We start from the raw sequence: 20,282 nt of genomic DNA, 5'->3' as shown, positions 1-20,282 counted from the left end.
ACATATTTTAGTTCAAATCGGAAGTAATTCAGGCAGTTCTATGGCCTGTGTTATACAGGAGGTTAGAGCAGATGATCATAATTCTCCCTTCTGGCCTTGAAATCCATGAAGCTCCACAGCAACAGCTGCCAACATCAACCAGACCAGCAACTACAGAACTGGGTTCATCTGTCCTGCCGTCTTCCTTGTGGACTCCCATAAGAACTTGACAGGGACTTAGATTCTTACCTCCCATCAAGCACTGCCTCCTTTTACTATGGTATCACCCAACACAGACAAATCCTTCAGCTTCATGGTTTCAAGCACTATGGGTACATCTACACAAAAACTGGGACTGACTTCCCAGCATGAGCAGACAGACACACTCAAGCTAGTGTGCTAAAAATAGCAGCGTGGTCACAGCAGCATCAGCTAACTATTTAAGTACATACCCATAACATTGGGGGAGTTTGTACCCAGATGGCTCACCTGAGCTGCCGCTTGTATCACTATGGCCACAATGCTGTACTCAGCATACTAGTTGGAGCAGAGCTAGCATGTCTGTCTACCCATGCTGGGAAACACCCTTCCAGCTGTAGCGTAGACAATCCCTGATGGACAGGAGTTAGGAAGAACCCTCCCCCCTTGACAGTTTATTTCATAACTGTCCAATGCACTTCCTTCTGAAACATCTAGTACTGTCTACTGTTAGACACCCCCAGTCTACTATGGCAAATCCTATATTCTCATAGTTGTTCTGTTACCAAACAGAACCATTCACTATCCAGGGATGTTGGTCTTGGACCTTTCCAAAGCATTAATTCCCTACTAATACACTGATCAAAGAGATATTCTATAGCTAAAGCATTTCAAAAAGTACAGAAAAAACCCTCACAAAAGCACATCGGCTCCTGCCAATGTGGTGCATTCACTGCTTTGTCCATATGTATCCTGCAACAAAATGATTACTAAATAAAAAGTTGCAAAGCGTATCAAAATGCATAAAACTGATACACAATCTTTTAGTTCTGGGAGCAGAATTACTAGCTTCAAATGGTTGATGCAAGTTTCCCCCGATCCCCTCCCCCATCATTCTACAAGTATTTGCCATAACATGTATCTGGATTTGGTATGCCTGCACTGATAGTTCGTTTTTTTTGTTTTTTAGATACCCTCCATCAGAGAAGTATCAGTAGTAGCCAGTACCATTATACCATCATAGGTTCAATGTCTACACAAGCAAGGAAACAGAACAGAAAGCCAGTGCTGGTATTCCACAGCTGTGTGTCAGCTAAGTAAGTATTAGGTACCATGGAAACCTTTCTATAGACTCCAAAGGGATATTTGATTGAATATGGTTGAAAGTATGTTGCAACAAAAGCTTTCCTGCTGAAATTAGACTTCCATTAAGTAAATTGCACACAAACAGGTGTCACATTGTGATGCACTGTCCTTAAAATCCACAGGATGTATTAGCATTTAGATAGGGACAGAGACCATTAAAATAAATTTCAAACATAGCCAAATAAGGAGACTCCAATGTCTGTGCGTCTAACAACTAAATTTATATCAGGCTTTATCCATCCATAGAAGTGGGGAGGAGGGGAGAAGAGAAAAAGTCAATATTTAGAAGTAAAGGTCATGTACACATTCCTTTCCTACCACCCTTAAGGTTACTTATCCCTCCCCACAAATACTTCTGCATATCAACATTCAAAATGGCTTTTCAGAAAACAATATTTCTAGTCTGAATGACAAGGGCAAATATCTTTAGTTACCATTATTTTTTCCTCTTTTCTAACTGTTCCCTTTTTTCTCCTTCACTTTACTCAGAATGTCTCTTCCCTAAGCATTATAGTTAGCCAATGTTAACTCTGGATTGCACCAAAAATCCAATTTTCAAGTATCAATCACCAATATGTTGCTAGATATCCAGCAGGAAATTATAAAATATAATTGTCAGACCAAAACTATTCCTTACTGCAAATTCATTCCAATGACCATATAATCAATAAATCTGTCGGAGTCAAACAGTAAACCACTCTTTTTAATCATTTATATTAAAAAAGGTTGTTTGTGCTAAAGCTTCTCATATTTTAATCTGTCTGAAGAAATATTTCTGGTAAGTTTGTGCAAGATCAAGTAGAGTTACGCTGCAAATAAAAGTTTGCAGTTAAAAACAAGCTCACTTTAAAAAAAAAAGCATTTTATGTTTGCCAGTTAACACAAAATTCATCACCTAGTCGGAACTCAATGAGAGCATATGCCTTTGACAGGCAGAAAATCTGGATAAAATTAAGAAAAATGATTCTTAATACCAACTCATTTTAGATGCAGGAGTTCCACATTAAGAATTAAATATGTTTGCCAATAAGCATCTTTATTGTGCTGGGGTTCAAAGTTTTTCTTAGGCTATTACAACAAAACTTTTGTAAAATCAAGCATCTTGGTGGGGGGGAAGGGGACAAAACTTTTGTATAATCAGGGGGATATGGTAGTTTAAGACTGGGGAACACAGATACTTTGGACTAAAAACAATTTTGAAAGAATTAATTTGGGCTGAAAGTTTCCAGTGTCTGATCTCAGCCAAAAAGTGAAATATTTATCCAGTTCTAGCAAAACATTTTAAATAATTTGAGTTACAGAAGCCAGAGATGGTGGGAAAAATACACAGGAGACTTTTTTCCACATCTTCTAGGTGACCTTTTGCTTAAGACAATGAGGGATGATGTCGATGTCAAATTTGATTTCATATTCCTCATAGGATGGAGGAAGAATCCAAGTTTGATTAAAGTTGGTTCATTATTTTAGAATTTCATGAACATTTTAAAATGTGTAAGTCTGTACATGTACATTACAGCCTCTTCCATGCATTTGGAGCAGGGACCTGGAATTGAGTCCTCCACTTCCCAAATGACAGCTTTAAGCACAGGCTACTGGCTATTCTAGAGTGGCTCAAGCTCTCAAAAATTTCATCAGAATGGAAACAAATGTAAAAATTTCAAAGTTTTTCACAAAAACAGAATGCGTGTGTTTCTAGCCAGCCCAATTTAGAACCTATTAAGGATTTCCCATCATTTGTATGCATTACCAAGGTCTGGAAATTTACCTGACTCTCCTAGTTGGCCCAAGAACTGTGCCTACTGGCCAGGATGCAAAATATCTAAGCAGTCAAGACCCTTGTAATTTAAAGGAATAAAATTGTGCACCATTTCTTCAGGGGTTCTCAAACTGGGGGTTGGGACCTCTCAGGGGGTCACAAGGTTGTTACATAGGATGGTTGTGAGATGTACACCCCAAATCCCGCTTTGCTTCCAGCATTTACAATGGTGTTACAAATTAAAAAACACTTTTTTATATAAGAAAGGGGGGTTGCACTCAGAGGCTTGCTATGTGAAAGGGGTCACCAGTACAAAAATTTGAGAATCACTGTTGTATACTGTATTTAATGCTGTCAAACTTCTAATTTATTAACTTAAAAGTGTAACTTATTTCTCATCTTTGTTATCCTCCCTTTTCCATCCTGGCTTAACTCCTCTATTCCCTTCTTTCCTGAAACAGATCTTGGAATCTCTCCCCCTCTCTTCTCCTTAGAATCTCTTTCTTCTTTTCTTTCTCTGTCTTGCCCCTCCCACCCCCCACCACCCCCATCTTCCTGTATTGTCTACTTTGGAGCTATTTTTTCCCTCCACTTTTCACTCTCAAATCTCTCAACACTTCACTTTTTAACTTGTTATAGACTCTCTCTATTCCACATGTCCCCTCACATGCCTTCACGTTCATCTACTCAAACATATGTATTGAATGTTTTACCGCACTCCAAACGAACCAGAAGATTAGACCTGTTAGTCCCAGAGAAATACAAAATATTGGGATCTGTAGTCTCCAGCATCGGTCTCCACGTAAGAAGCCAACTCCCCTCTTCTCCCCAGTTCCCTCTAAGCTGCACAGCCATATAGCAGTCTATCAAAGACTGCACAGATGCACCTCCCCCCCAGCCCCGGGCTGCTGCAATGAGAGGGGGCTAGGTGGAGTCCTCTCTCCCCACAGCAGCCCCTGGGCAGCCTGCACCCCAGAGCCCACACCCTGAGCCAGAGCCCTCATCTTCCCCCCGCTGCACACACACACACGCACACACACACACCTCAACCCTGTGGTCCCAGGACCCCTGCCACACCCCAAACCCCTCATCCCCAGCCCCACCCCAAAGCCCACACCCCCAGCCAGAGCCCTCACGCCCCACACTCCAACCCCCAGCTCTAGCACTGAGCCCCCTCCCACACACCCGAACTGCTGCTGCTGGCCCAGAGCCTGCCCAGCTCAGGCGGCCCCTGAGCCAGCACCAGCCCCTGCAGAAGTCATGGAATCTGTTACTTCCGTGACCTTCATGACAGACACACAGCCTTAGACATTTGTAAACAAATCCTCCTTATGCTCTTCAATGGATCATCTTTGCTGTCTGAAGGTTGGGTTCCCTGAGCAGAACTTCCTGCTACTCCCAACTCCAGCTTACTGCGGTCATGTGTGTTCATATATAATAGTGGTTCTCAACCTATTTACCATTGTGGACTGCATATGCAGCTCTCACTGTGTTACATGAGCGGCATCCACACAATATATATAAACACTACTTGTATGTCCATGAGGTCACATGGACTGCAGCTGTGTGCTAATTGGGCTGCAAGTGGCCCGCGGGCCACAGGTTGAGAACCAATGATATATAAGAACACTTCATACATGCATGCACACAGCTCAACTTTTTGCTAATCTTTGCATACCCAAACTAACAGGGAGGAGGCACTATTTTTATAGTTTCAGTATACAGAGTAATAAGGTAGACATTAGATGTAAATTACATATGTGATAAAAATGTACTTTTATTACTTTTAAATTTGATGTGCATATATATTAGCTTAAATCACATGCAAATTTGTAACATTTAAATCTTAAATTCTATTATTTAACATGCTAACTTAGAAATGAAAACTACTTATAGAAAAGATACCTTCCTGAAGCTGCTTTGTGTATGCTTGCTGATGTACACAGAAATAACTGTATAAAGCTATTGCTTAAAGGAAAAAAGGCAAACTGAATTAGCTTCCACCATTCAATTACCTGTGTTTCTTGGCTCAATCCCTATCAGTAATAGGTAGTTGACTGCAGTTACATTGCATGTAGCTTTGCGAGTCTGGTGTGACCTGTACAAAGTACAGCCCTTTCCTAGATCAGAATAATTATATCTAACAGTGAGTCAAAGATGAGACTCCTCCTCAAAATAAATCTGAAATGAAGTGTGATGACATGGAGATGCTTTTAAATAGTCTAAAATCAGATCTGTAACCTAGTTACTGAAATAGACTAACTTATTCTACTGCCCCAATATGTTTATTATTCACCTATAATGCTTGAATGCAATGGGGACTGTTTAGGGAGGCAAATCAATTGCTCCTCAGACAAGAATAATGAGGAGTCCTTGTGGCACCGTGGAGACTAACATTTATTTGGGCATAAGCTTTCGTGGGTTAGAACCTATTCTTTCATGTATTTTCACTCCATGCATCTGATGAAGTGGATTCTAACCCACAAAAACTTAGAGACTAACAAATTTATTTGTGCATAAGGTGCCACAAGGACTCCTCATTATTTTTGCTGATACAGATTAACACGGCTACCACTCTGAAACCTGTAAGATAAGACTGTTGCAGCACACACTTGGAAGACAACGGGTGAAACTACCAACTTCCACAATCCTATATTTTATCTCCAGCAAATAAACAAGTCTTAATATTTCCAGGCTGGTAGCCTGGAGATCAAGAGGATACTGAACAGCTAAAAGCCCTCTGACAAGAGGCGGGGTGATTGCCAGGAGCTGGCTAGGAAGTTGTCAGTGACCTCAGACAGCCACATGTCCTGCAGAAGTGTAAACTAGCCTGAGCCTTCCCCAGTTCCAGGGAATGGTAAGCCTTAGAAAGAAGCAAGCATGCACGTAGAATGTTTATTGTATTAAAATGTTTTCACAGAGATAGTTTTGTTCCAAGTAAATAATATTTTACTTTAGGAAGGCTGTTTGGTCACTAGTTACCACTGTCATTGCTGCCAGAGGCAACAGATTTTAGGTGCTGGGCCAACATCAGACCAGTCAAGGTAATCACAACTGATACCCAGAGGGCTACACCCAGAACCCAGTACAAGAGTGGGAGAAATTTCATGATTCTATCCTGAGAAATCTCATGATTCTATCCAGCCTGAGGAGGTGCACTCAAGGAGACCAAAAGCAGTCAGAGGTGCAGTTAGCCTGGGAACTGTGATAATCAGTAATGCTAGGAGTACACAGACTAATGGAGATAACTTTTGTAATGCCTATGCAATAAATGTTTGCGATGTTAACTTTAAAAGCCACATCTCACTCGACCATTCTATAAGTTCAAAAAAAAGGCTTTGTTTAAAAATATTAAATTATATTCAAGAACTGATTCCACATTCCATAACGTTAGTTTAGAAAAAAAAGTGTTGAGACACTAAAGAGCATATTAGAGACCTTTGAAATACTCACCAATTTCTTAATTTTATACTAAGAACTACAGGATTAGAGTACACAAAGCTACAGTGAGCCCACCATTCAAGACATTTGGAGAAAAATACATTAGAGAGATTGCATCTGCAAGAGTCACCAGATGTAACAACTCTTTACCAGAAAACTGAAAAAGCACTACTTTTTCCATATTAAATGCAAATGGATCAGATATGGTCTCTTCTGTCGTTTGTGAAGATTTTAGTCAGGAAACAATGTTTTCTTTATTAAAACTTGAGAGAGAAAACACTGCTTTACAACTACTACAAGATCAAGAAACTTTAAAGGCCTTCTCTTCATCAAAAATGTGCAACTGTCATGTCTTCAATGTTGCAGAAAGTGAAATTGTGTAACTATACAGCCCTAACTCAACTTGGAATGACACCCAACTATAGGAAGTCAGTTGAATGTTTTAGAGCTTGACGTGGATCCAAAAAAAGGACAGCTTTCAATAAATGTAACAGGCTGGGAAAAAAGATCAACTTGGTCAATTAAGCTCAGGAACTTTCAGAAGAGTATTATTGCTCCAAAAAAATTTCTTAAACTGTCAAAACTAGGGCTGTCAAGCGATTAAAAAAATTAATTGCACTTAAGCACGCTGTTAAACAACAACAGAATACCATTTATTTATATATTTTGGAATGTTTTCTACATATATTTTGGAATGATTTCAATTACAACAGAATACAAAGTGTACAGTGCTCTTTATATTTTTTATTACAAATACTTGCACTGTAAAAAACAATAGTATTTTTCAGTTCACTTAATACAAGTAATGTAATGCAATCTCTATCATGAAAGTTGAACTTACGAATGTACAATTATGTACAAAAAAATAATGGTATTCAAAAACAAAACAACCTAAAACTTGCGAGCCTATAAGTCCACTCAGTCTTACTTCTTGTTTAAGATCAGTACAGATTTAGGGGTAGGTTGTGAAACTCCTAATTATCTTGTCAGAAAATCATTGGAACTTGCACACCTAAACGACTTAGGCATTTCTAAAAATCTCACTTAAGGGCCTAACTTTAGACCTTTATTTTTTTAAATTCTTATCCTCAGTCCCTGGTTTCCCCCCCACCAAATCTGGAAAATACAGAGTTAATGTCAGTTTGAATTTACATTGTGTTTTTTCAATTGAGGATTTAAGTGCCTTACAACAGAGAGCACAAAGTAGCCGCCACATCTTTCAGATATCAAGGCCATGCATAGAGATGCAATCTTTTTTTTGTTTGCTATATGGGGGCATAATGGAGCAGACTTGGAACTACCACATCAGAAACCCCAGGTCTAATCTCAATTCTCACAAAAACTTCCTTTAACCTTGGGCCACCTCTATCCTCAGTTATTCATCTGCAAAGTGTAGATCAGATAATATTTGTTTTAGAGGTGTGAGGCCTTGCTAAATATGGGCTGTGAGCATTCAGGCCTTATTAAACCTAGTTACCTTTGTAACTCATGATCTAAGCTCTGAGCCAGGAGAACACCTTTCCTTATACTGCTGCAATTGCAGTTTCTTACCTCCATGCCATTTTAGTGGGGAAAGCAGCTGAGCAGAATCATTTTCCCTAGATTTGTTCTCTCAATGCTCTCTCTTTATGTAAGGCATAAATGCAAGTCTCAATACTAGTGGTGCCTCTTTCACTCAGCACAGAGAAATGCACAGGTCTGCCCATGAACTTCCTATGGTGGGCTCTGCACATGCACACATGTCCCAAGAACCTTATTGCCAACTGGCAAAGGGGTTACAGCAATCTTCTGATTTTGGTTTGTACATTCAGGTTCACCAAACAATGTCATGTGAAGTCTCAAATGAAATCCAGTGTGTCACTGGTTATTCATATTATTGTGAAATGTATGTACAGATACTATGTAAGGAATTATCTATATATACACTGAAAATATGATCTTAAAGTCTGTTTCAAGGTATTAGTCACCAAAGGTGCCAAACAGGTTCTATCAGACAAGAAATGTACATGCAAACTGAATATTGACTCATTCACAACAGGTCTCGCATTACAAACCTGAACTGAATGCAAAAGAAGAATTGTGGAGACTTCAAAAGAATCAAAAAGGAAGGGAAAAAAATAGCATGGAGAGAAAATCCTATCTGGTGGGTGCACTCCAAAAGTTTGCTTGAGTTTCTGGAGGCAAGACAACATGCTGGAACCCTTCACTTGGCGGGACGGGCTGGGCGGGGGGGTAGTACTTTTGCTTCATGAAAAAGGGATCTGAACCAGGCTTGGTTGAAAACAAGGAAGAGAACTGTGTGATATTAAGTTATTCTCGTGTCAAAAGGTGTTAAATTTAGTCTCTAGAAATCAAGTTATGATTTTATTTTTATATATAATCATTTATTTTCAATATTCTTACTTACTATTGTTTGACTCTCTCTGATAACAAAACTTATTCTTGTTTTCCCTACAAATATACCTAAGTGCTGTTGTGGTAAGCAAAGTGCTGGTCATGGGGAGAATCTTACAAGCTGGTGTATATTGTTACTTTGAGAATAGCAGGCCTGGTAATTCTGTGAGTGTTCAGGGGACAAGGGACTGGACACTGTATAGAATACTGCGACAACGCGGGGGTTGGTGCGTGCCTATCGCTACCAGTACAGAAAGAGTGAGCCTGAAAAGTAGAACTTTGTGCTGCCAGAGGCTGGTGGTTTCAGCGAGCTGATCCACAGCAGACAGAGAAAAGACTGCTTCACACTAAGTGCAGGTTGTGGTGAGGTCTTAGATTATTCAAAAGATTCTGCCACAACCTAAGAACTGTCTCCTCGCCAAATTTCAAATCTATCACCTAAAGCTGGTATAAAAATATTGTTGATTTTTTAAACTGGGAAAATAATTTTTCATCATCAAAAACATCTGATTTTGCATAAATAAAAGACCACACCCCCCCCAGGAATAAGAACATATCTGCTAAATTTTAGCCCCAAGGGTAGAATAGTGACAAAGTTTAAGCAGCTAAAAGTCATCCATTAAAATGGAAAAGCTTGTGCAACCTTAACTGGAGGTGTCATTCATGCTCTGTATATAAGATTCTTTGCTTTGACACACAATCCATGAATACTTCTAATGTAAATTTCTATTAAAGGAGTTAAAAATAAAAGGATAATAAAATGAGCCAATAATAAAAATGTTAGAGTACCTTAATTAACCATCTTACTTATAAGATGATAAAAGAAATGAAATTTGTTTCAAGCACTGAAGATTGCAAACTTCATCGGATGAAGTGAGCTGTAGCTCACGAAAGCTCATGCTCAAATAAATTGGTTAGTCTCTAAGGTGCCAAGTCTCTAAGGTGCCACAAGTACTCCTTTTCTTTTTGCGAATACAGACTAACACGGCTGTTACTCTGAAATAAGATCATTAAAGCTCAAAGATATCTCATCATGGAATTGGGAAAGTCACACCAGTGAACTGGTGGAAGTCACTTCGGAACTTGGATTCAGAGACTGTTGAAGAGATAATCTCACTTTTAACAGCAGTAGCTTCTTCTGCTGGTGTAGAAAGAATATTTTCTTTCTTTGGACTAATTCATTCCAAATGGAGAAATCATTTGGGAACCGAAAAAGCAGGAAAGCTTGTTTTTCTTTTCCAGAACAAACAGGAAAATGAAGGTGAAGACAACTGAGTTAGCTACAGAACCCAATATTTTAAGTTTCTCATGTTGACCTGGCTGACATAGTCTATTTAATTTTTTTTTTTTAATATTTCAATTAACTATTTTAGTTAATTTTAAAATCAGGTTTTTGTTAAAAAACTTGAATGTTTAACTAAATTCAAATGCTTGTTTTGTTAAATTATATATTTGCTGTTGAAGAAAAAAATCCAGAATACATAACATTGTTGTTTCAATTAAATAGAACAATTTAAATGTCTGTCTGGTGATGTTCTCCTAATACAACATGACAAGAAAATCCTCCAAATATTAATGATTAACCTGTTGAATTGGAGATAGATATTTATGAAGTAATTGGAAGGTGAACTGTGTCAATTACCTTTGGTAAATGAAATAACTAATCATTCATTTTCTGATATAGCTGTAAAACTAATCTGAAAAGTTTTCAAAATAAATCACTTTAAAAATGCATAGTGTGTACCTTCTGAAAACGAAACCTACATCTCTGAGTTGTGAAGAATGTGCGTTAAGGTTATACCAACCAACAAGAATGCACTTTTATGTAGAAATCTATGATTAAATTAAGTCTTCCTGACTAGTGATTTAAATCAAATCCATCCTGCATAGAACCATCACCTTTGAAAAGATACTAATAATTGAGAAAATATATGGTATGTCACAATGTTACACTTTATCATTTTTAGCCAACGGGTTTGCCAGTCAGTATTAAGAATACTTAATCACCAGAAAATAATTTGGAAGAAGAAGAATTCAAGCCTTTCACAATTATCGCTGGTGTTATTCTTTTAGGTGCATTCATACCTGATTGTGACATATTAGATTGTAAGCTCTTTGGGACAGGAACTGTCTTTTTGTTCTGCATTTGTACATCCAGCACAAGGGATCCCGGTCTATGACTGGGACTTCTAGGCACTACGATACCACCAAAAATAAGGTATAATGCAATCATTAGAAAGTAGTGGACCTTATCTTTCACAATGACCCAAGGCATACATTGGCTCGTTATTGAACAGACTGGTGATTCAAAAAGGAACTGGAGGTCAATGAGCACTTGCATTTCATAATAAAAATTTTGGGGAACATGAAGGTGAGAAACCCAGAACAGTGGAGGAACTCAGAATTATTTTGCTTCTTGGTTTATATTGCTCAATTTACTGGATTAGTCAAAGTAGAAGTGTACCACTCCATTTGCCTGATCTGTCAGGTGTACATGGTCAAGCTAAGACATGCATTACGTCAAGAATATAAACTAATAAGTTTACCATGCATATAAAAACGTACTTTAAATTTTAGCTTACAGATGAAATTATCCAAAAGTTAAACAGCAGGTCAAACAGAATCTGCTGTTTATATTTTAAAAAAGATTTAAAACAGCACCCTCTGCCCCATCTGAGGTTATATCAAGAGGAAATTTGATAGCTATCTTCCTCCATGCACTAATGAGAGGGTCTTTTTCAATTGTGGGGTAAAAAACTGATTAAAGTTTCTCAAAACAAAAAATGTACCTACTCAGGCCATTAAACAAAAAAGACGCTTTTACTTGCAGCTGAAAGTATTGTCCATTCATGGTTACACCAACTAATTTTCTCATTTTTAAAAAGGTACTCTAGGTATTTCAGTTTTTAGTACAGTACTAAATTCCAGACTGAGCTAGTATGAAAGAGGCCTGTTCTTTGAGGGTACAACTCATCTCACTGCATTAGTTCTTCAGTGCTATACAACATGAAACTTAAGGGGGACAACAGTCTTGCACAAGTCCACTGCACTGAAGAAAATTTCACCTTCAATGGACAGTGGATTTACACTCATTAAAAATGTCAGTATGACTGACTATCTTAGGCATTACAATGAAGACAGTAAAGGTTGTCACTGGGATGTGACAATGTTTCATTGTTTTTAAACACGCGTTTAAAAGCAAACCACTATCTTCAATTTACGGTACAGCAGACACTCAAGAGTAGCAACATATCAGTGTCCTTTCATTATGTTGCTCTTAAGTGGCTGTTGCTCCTAGGGAGGAGAGGGGATGTCAAGAACTCACAAAGAAACAGTAGGGAAAAGCTTTCCAGGAGAAATGTTGCTTGTAAGCAGTGGTTGCTCTGGCTTGTTTGCAGCAACACCTTGTATCTACTGTATCACAACTGCGTCAATGGAAAAAAAAAACCAGTGGAATATCATTATATAATTAGTTTGATCTATTCAGTTATACCAGCCATCAGAAGGGTCTCCAAGACTGACAGGATCAAAATTGCTAATGTAAAAACAACCTCAGTGTGTCTGTCTGTCTCTCTAAAATAAAGCAATAAAAATGGAAAGCCAATATCTTTCTCTGGCACTCAAATTTTAGGCTCAGTGCCATGAGGTGCTGGGGTGAGGGAGGCAAAGAAGAGGAGACTTGACTAAGCCTTCTCCCGAGTTTCTTGAGTAGGTTCACTTTCATTTCAGTGTCTGCACGCTGACAACTGAAGAAGCTGAACTAACGTTGATGTATTTTATTATTTCTAACATGTGGTATTTTAATTAGTTGCAAATATAGCCAGAGTTTGCACTGGAAGCATGTTTTAGAAACCAAAAACCCTACAAGCACTTAACATACTGTAATGATACAGAAAGATGCACAATTTCACGGAATGGAAAAGATGACCGAGAAAATTTAGCATGTGAAGAAGTTGGAAAAAAAGTTTGTTTAGATCGATATCAACTGCATGCAAAGCGAAAGAATGACATTTTTTAATCTTTTAATGCACTATGGACGGTGTTAGGTTTTCTAAATCACACCTCTCTCTACTGTAACATTAAGAGGTTCAGATGCATGTACCTTGCAGAACAGTGATCTTACATTTATTCAATGACTTTCATCAATATAGGTAAGTTATTTAGAAAATGTAGAGAGTAATGAATGTGTCTACCACTAGGGTAAAACACAGCCATCATCAGTAGCCTACACCCTGCATAGCATCCCGTACTTAGAGCCTGACATCCCACACACATGACCTAGCAGGCAGAGCATCATCCCTAATTCCCACACATGGTTTTATGTGACTCCGAGATGGCAGATTGCAACAGGTTTTATAAGCTAAATGGAACTTTCCTAATAGAGGGTTCTGCTTTGGTTAAATCTCCTGGCTTCCCACTCTGTGTTGCAAGTGGGAAGGCATGCTCATCAGGGACCACTGAACCTCATAATAACTAAGGGGTGCTCATGGGCAGGTAGGGGGGTGTAACTGTACATGAACATGGTCAATTTACTTATAGCTGAAGAGGAAGACAGAATGAACCACGTTACTTTGCCTTGGGTCCCACAATAACCTTGTTCTGGATCTGATGGCAACTCTTCAGTAGTGAAAAAACATTGCTTGCCCAAAGATAATCAAAGACCTTACTTAGTCAAGTACTATGGGTAAAATTTTTAAAGATTCCTCAAGAGACTTAAGCACTTATGTCCCACTGAGTGGACTTGCAGAGTCTAATGTTTCACATTGTTTTATTTTTGAAGGCGGTTTTTTTTATATAATTCTACATTTGTAAGTTCAACTTTCATGATAAAGAGATTGCACTACAATACTTGTATTATGTGAATTGAAAAAATACTATTTCTTTAGATTTTTTACAGTGCAAATACTTGCAATCAAAAATATAAAAAGTGAGCCCTGTACATTTCGTATTCTGTGTTGTAACTGAAATCAATATATTTAAAAAATGTAGAAAACATCCAGAAATATTTAAATGATATTCTATTATGGTTTAATCATGCCATTAATTTTTTAAATCGTGCAATTAATTTTTTTAACTGCTTGACAGCTCTAGTTTCTATATATTTGCAGTTAACTACTCTATTTCTACTGTTCTTCTGCAATAGGGACCAAAATGTCATTAAAAAAATAAAAACAAAAACAAAAAACATTTTTCTGCAGACATACTTGAATAAAAAAACTTCAAACAATGAGACACCTGGATAATAGTATCCAAATTAAAGAAGGAAACGATCATACAAATGAGAAGTTGGGGGAAAACTGAAGAAATGTCTCTCTGCTGTTACAATTCCACTAGGTTTCAGAGTAGCAGCCGTGTTAGTCTGTATTCGCAAAAAGAAAAGGAGTACTTGTGGCACCTTAGAGACTAACCAATTTATTTGAGCATAAGCTTTTGTGAGCTACAGCTCACTTCATCGGATGCATACTGTGGAAAATACAGAAGATGTTCTTATACACACAGACCATGAAAAAATGGTTCTCTCCCCCCACCCCACTCTCCTGCTGGTAATAGCTTATCTAAAGTGATCACTCTCCTTACAATGTGTATGATAATCAAAGTGGGCCATTTCCAGCACAAATCCAGGTTTTCTTCCCCCCCCACCAAAAACCCACTCTCCTGTTGGTATGTAGATTCCCTCCTCAGGCCCTGCGCTACCAGCACTCCCAACTACCTTCGAGACACCACTGACTTCCTGAGGAAACTACAATCCATCGGTGATCTTCCTGATAACACCATCCTGGCCACTATGGATGTAGAAGCCCTCTACACCAACATTCCACACAAAGATGGACTACAAGCCGTCAAGAACACTATCCCCGATAATGTCACGGCTAACCTGGTGGCTGAACTTTGTGACTTTGTCCTTACCCATAACTATTTTACATTTGGGGACAATGTATACCTTCAGATCAGCGGCACTGCTATGGGTACCCGCATGGCCCCACAGTATGCCAACATTTTTATGGCTGACTTAGAACAACGCTTCCTCAGCTCTCGTCCCCAACACCCCTACTCTACTTGCACTATATTGATGACATCTTCATCATCTGGACCCATGGAAAAGAAGCCCTTGAGGAATTCCACCATGATTTCAACAATTTCCATCCCACCATCAACCTCAGCCTGGACCAGTCCACACAAGAGATCCACTTCCTGAACACTACAGTGCTAATAAACGATGGCCATATAAACACCACCCTATACCGGAAACCTACTGACCGCTATTCCTACCTACATGCCTCCAGCTTTCAGCCTGACCACATCACACGATCCATTGTCTACAGCCAAGCTCTGCGATACAACCGCATTTGCTCCAACTCCTCAGACAGAGACAAACACCTACAAGATTTCTATCAAGCATTCTTACAACTACAATACCCACCTGCAGAAGTGAAGAAACAGATTGATAGAACCAGAAGACTTCCCAGAAGTCACCTACTACAGGACAGGCCTAACAAAGAAAATAACAGAACGCCACTAGCCGTCACCTTTAGCCCCCAACTAAAACCCCTCCAACGCATTATCAAGGATCTACAACCTATCCTGAAGGATGACCCATCACTCTCTCAAATCCTGGGACACAGGCCAGTCCTTGCCTACGGACAGCCCCGCAACCTGAAGCGAATACTCACCAGCAACCACACACCACACAACAGAACCACTAACCCAGGAACCTATCCTTGCAACAAAGCCCGTTGCCAACTGTGCCCACATATCATTCAGGCGACACCATCACAGGGCCTAAAAACATCAGCCACACTATCAGAGGCTCGTTCACCTGCACATCTACCAATGTGATATATGCCATCATGTGCCAGAAACGCCCCTCTGCCATGTACATTGGGCAAACTGGACAGTCTCTACGTAAAAGAATAAATGGACACAAATCAGATGTCAAGAATTATAACATTCATAAACCAGTTGGAGAACACTTCAATCTCTCTGGTCACTCGATTTCTGATCTTAAAGTAACTACCCTTCAAAAAAAAAAAAAAACCTTTGAAAACAGACTCCAACGAGAGACTGCTGAATTGGAATTAATTTGCAAATTGGATACAATTAACTTAGGTTTGAATAGAGACTGGGAATGGTTGATTCATTATAAAAAGTAACCTATTTCCCCTTGCTTATTCCTTTCCCCCCCACTGTTCCTCAGACATTCTTATTAAACCCTGGATTTGTGCTGGAAATGGCCCACCTTGATTATCATACACATTGTAAGAAGAGTGATCACTTTAGATAAGCTATTATCAGCAGGAGAGTGGGGTGCGGGGAGAGAAACACTTTTTCATGGTCTGTGTGTATAAAAACATCTTCTGTATTTTCCACAGTTTGCATCCGATGAAGTGAGCTGTAGCTCACGTAAGCTTATGCTCAAATAAATTGGTTAGTCTCTAAGGTGCCACAAATACTCCTTTTCTTTTTGTGGCACCTTAGAGACTTACAAACTTATTAGAGCATAAGCTTTTGTGGGCTACAGCCCACTTCATCGGATGCATAGAATGGAACATATAGTAAGAACACACACACACACACACACACAGATAAATTGGAAGTTTCCATACAAACTGTGAGAGGCTAGTTAGTTAAGATGAGCTATTATCAGCAGGAGAAAAAACACTTTTGTAGCGATTATCAAGATGGCCCATTTAGACAGTTGACAAGAAGGTGTGAGGATACTTAACTTATAGAAATAGATTCAATATGTGTAATGACCCAGCCACTCACAGTCTCTATTCAAACCCAAGTTAATGGTATCTAGTTTGCATATTAATTCAAGCTCAGCAGTTTCTCCTTGGAGTCTGTTTTTGAAGCTTTTCTGTTGCAAAATTGCCACCCTTAAATCTTTTACTGAGTGGCCAGAGAGGTTGTAGTGTTCTCCGACCGGTTTTAGAATGTTATGATTCCTGATGTCAGATTTGTGTCCATTTATTCTTTTGCTTAGTCTGTCTGGTTTGGCCAATGTACATGGCAGAGGGGCATTGCTGGCACATGACGGCATATATCACATTGGTAGATGTGCGGGTGAACGAGCCCCTGATGGCGTGGCTAATGTGATTAGGTCCTATGATGGTGTCACTTGAATAAATATGTGGACAGAGTTGGCATCGGGCTTTGTTGCAAGGACAGGTTCCTGGGTTAGTGTTTTTGTTCTGTGGTTGCTGGAGAGTATTTGCTTCAGGTTGGGGATCTGAATAGAGACTTGGAGTGGCTGGGTCATTACACATATTGAATCTATTTCCCTAAGTTAAGTATCCTCACACCTTCTTGTGAACTGTCTAAATGGGCCATCTTGATTATCACTACAAAAGTTTCTTTCTCCTGCTGATAATAGCTCATCTTAACTAACTAGCCTCTCACAGTTTGTCTGGCAACTTATCTGTATATGTGTGTGTATATTATATATAATTACACCCACACCCACACCTATCTTCTTACTATATTTTCCATTCTATGCATCCAACGAAGTGAGCTGTAGTCCACGAAAGCTTATGGTCTAATAAATGTGTAGTCTCTAAGATGTCACAAGTACCCCTGTTCTTTTTGCGGATACAGACTAACACGACTGCTACTCCCAAACATAGGAGAGAAAGTTACATAACACTCTGATCTACTTATGGGACTTGGTTTGCAAATCTCACCCTCCCGATACATTTGCAAATACAACCATTAAAAAGCTGCATTTTTTAACATTTTTAAATATATTTGTATTTTTATCCAAAAACGGTGGAGAAAGTTTTGTTCTTTTAATATTTTGAATCTTCAATCAATTCTTCTGTCAAAGAAATAAAGCAAGGAAATGGTTGGAGTCAAAGTTCTTACACAGAACAGTGTGTGTTGACTTAAAAATTTAACGTAATGTTCATTAGACTGAACAAAAATGATCTTTTTGAAAAACTTTTTACAGGGAGTTGATGATCTACGTCCTCGAAAGCCACATAAGTATTAATTATTCAATCAACAATAGTAGCAGAATTAATTCATCATCCCAATGTATTTATCAGAAAAGGTATCCTGGAGTCACAGCAAGAGGAAAGGTGGGGGAGAAAACAGCTCAGAGTTAGAGAGGGAGAAAAGAAAAGAAATCCATGTTTACTATTCACATACCAGGAAAAAAAAAATACACACAAAGGCAGTTATGGTACTGGTTGGATTTAATGAGCTTACCAATAGGAGTGGGAGGCTCACAAAACCAAGTATTAGAAAAGCCTATTACCATCTTAAAAATAAGATAATGTGCTTTCATGGCAAGGTGCGAATATTGTACAGTGAATCTAAAACAGTTTTGGTTCTTCCACCCTTTGGAGCCATTACAGTATATACACAATTGTATGAGAATCCAGTTGATAGTGTCAGGTCTGCGTGCTGATGAACAGGATAAAATATGACTGAAACAGTCATGGTTCTTCCTAGGACACTACAATAGCACTATCAAAATAATCTCGTTAGTATATACTACAAATTAAGCATGCTATTCTCACTGTGACCTAATCCAAGTTCAGTGCACACTCTTTTAATGTAAAAAAGTTTAATGAAGTTAATAGCAAATATTGCTATAATTACAAAATTCATTTACTTAACCTTCATGTAGTCATTTTCAGATAATTTATGCCGTGAGCTATTGGAAATAAACAAGACATAGTTCAATTTCTCTCATAGAAACTCCACCCAAAAGGAGACTCATCCAAAAATCGGGGCACCTTATTCATACGCAGATCTATCAAATGAATAGTACAACTTCAAACTCCTACCACACGAATTACACTTTCAACAACTTCCGCCCTCTGCCAATTCTGTTCAGATTACAGTATGCTGAGAAGATTAAGCCTATTTCAGACCCTGGAGCAATGGGGCATTTCAAAAGGAAAAGGCCCATATGAAGAATGCTCTACCAGCAACCCTCTCTCCTTTTCATAAACGAGGTTGATCAAAATGCAAGGCCTCTGTTGAAATTCCCCCATCCCTCTTCATTCCCCTTCCATGTTTTCAACGCCAGGCAGATGTAAAAATAAATCACTAATCTGACATTCACTCCCCCTTTGGATAAACTTTTGTCGAGCAACGGTTGGAGACATCGGCCTGCAGTTTAACTTTCAGAAGCACTGGAGCCACCCTCCCAAGTCTCCAAAATCGAGGCCGTTCAGGAGCCAGGGGGAGGGTGGCCCAGCTCAGTTGGGCGAGGACGACCTACGTGCCAAGCACTCGGCCGCCGGGGCACGAGAGGGGATCAAGGTTAAGCGCTGCGGAGCCGCTCCGCTGAGGTCTCCGAGCGGCCCCACCCTCGCGGAAGCTGCGGATTACCCACCCCCGGAGCCCCATACAGCGCCCCCAACAAGCCGGGCTCCCCGGCGCCCCTCGCCGCGTCCCGCGGCAGCGCCCCGGCCGCCAGACAGCACATCAACGACACTGACCCAGGCCGGCTCCGCCGCGACAGGCACCCCCACGGGGCCGGCTCCCCCACCCCGCCCGGCCGGCTCCCAGCATGGGGCGGGAGCTCCACGTCCCTCCACACCCGGGGCAGAGAGAGGCTCGGGCAGGGGCCGAGTTCCCCGGCTCCGGCCACAGGCCCCGCAGCCGGGGAAGTGGCCGCTGCGAGCTCCCCCCGCCCCCCGCGCCGGCCCCGCAGAGCCGCCTGGGCCGCGGCGGAAGGAGCCGGGCCGCTCACTCACCACTTGGTAGCGGCTGGCGGGCTGGTGGTGATCCATCCCGGCCGCCCGCGGGGACAGAGCGGCGGCGCGGCCCAACCCGGCTCCTCCTCGCCCGCTCTCGCCTCGCGGCTACCGCCCTGGTTCCCTGCGGCCGGGCCCTGCCTTCCCCCTCCGGCTGCGGCTGCCTCTCAAGCGGAGCCGGCCCCCTCGCTCCGTCACCACCGCCCCACCCGCCTTCCGGGGGCGGGGCGCGACAGCCACTTCCCTGCGGAGGAGCACGGCGGTGAGAGCGCCGCCACCCCCCTCCGTGACGCACACAATAAAGGGGGGCGGGGAAGGACGCACGTCGGCCCCGGCCTCCTGTGTTACACACCACCTACTCTGAAAGCAACACACCTCTGCCCCTCACACCCACCCTGTGTCCCTCCCCGTCCCCTACACACCCCTGTTCCCCCCTGTCACACACACAATGCTGGGCCTTAGGCCAGCTCCCTACACACGCCTGTTCAAGCACACACAGCCCTCTGCCCCTTGCAGAGGCCAGCCCCCTCCACACAGATGCATACATCAGTGCCCCTCACAGCCCAGCCCTTTACACACACACACCTGTGTCACAGGCACACAGACCAGCTCCTTACTGTGCTTCTCAGCCCAGCTCCCTACATGTACACATCTGTACC

At 40.8% G+C, this 20,282-nt stretch overlaps 1 protein-coding gene across 5 annotated transcripts in view; it reads right to left on the bottom strand.

The window, feature by feature from the left end:
* Window positions 1–19,872, bottom strand: part of NDFIP2 (Nedd4 family interacting protein 2) — a 65,959-nt gene extending 46,087 nt beyond the window's left edge. For 2 of the 5 annotated variants that reach the window (XR_012159337.2, XM_073347439.2), the window contains exon 1: window positions 19,624–19,872. Coding sequence is in view for 4 of the 5 variants with exons in the window: in XM_073347439.2 (XP_073203540.1) it covers window positions 19,624–19,659 (36 nt within the window). In the remaining variant the exon portion in view is untranslated. The remainder of the gene's footprint in view (window positions 1–19,623) is intronic. The other 3 variants (XM_073347428.2, XM_073347451.2, XM_073347460.2) reach the window with 3 other exon arrangements.
* Window positions 19,873–20,282: the final 410 nt, after the last annotated feature.

Source organism: Lepidochelys kempii, chromosome 1 (genome assembly GCF_965140285.1).
Source record: "Lepidochelys kempii isolate rLepKem1 chromosome 1, rLepKem1.hap1, whole genome shotgun sequence".
Taxonomy (NCBI): Eukaryota; Metazoa; Chordata; order Testudines; family Cheloniidae; genus Lepidochelys; species Lepidochelys kempii.
This window is presented reverse-complemented; position numbering and strand designations above follow the sequence as displayed.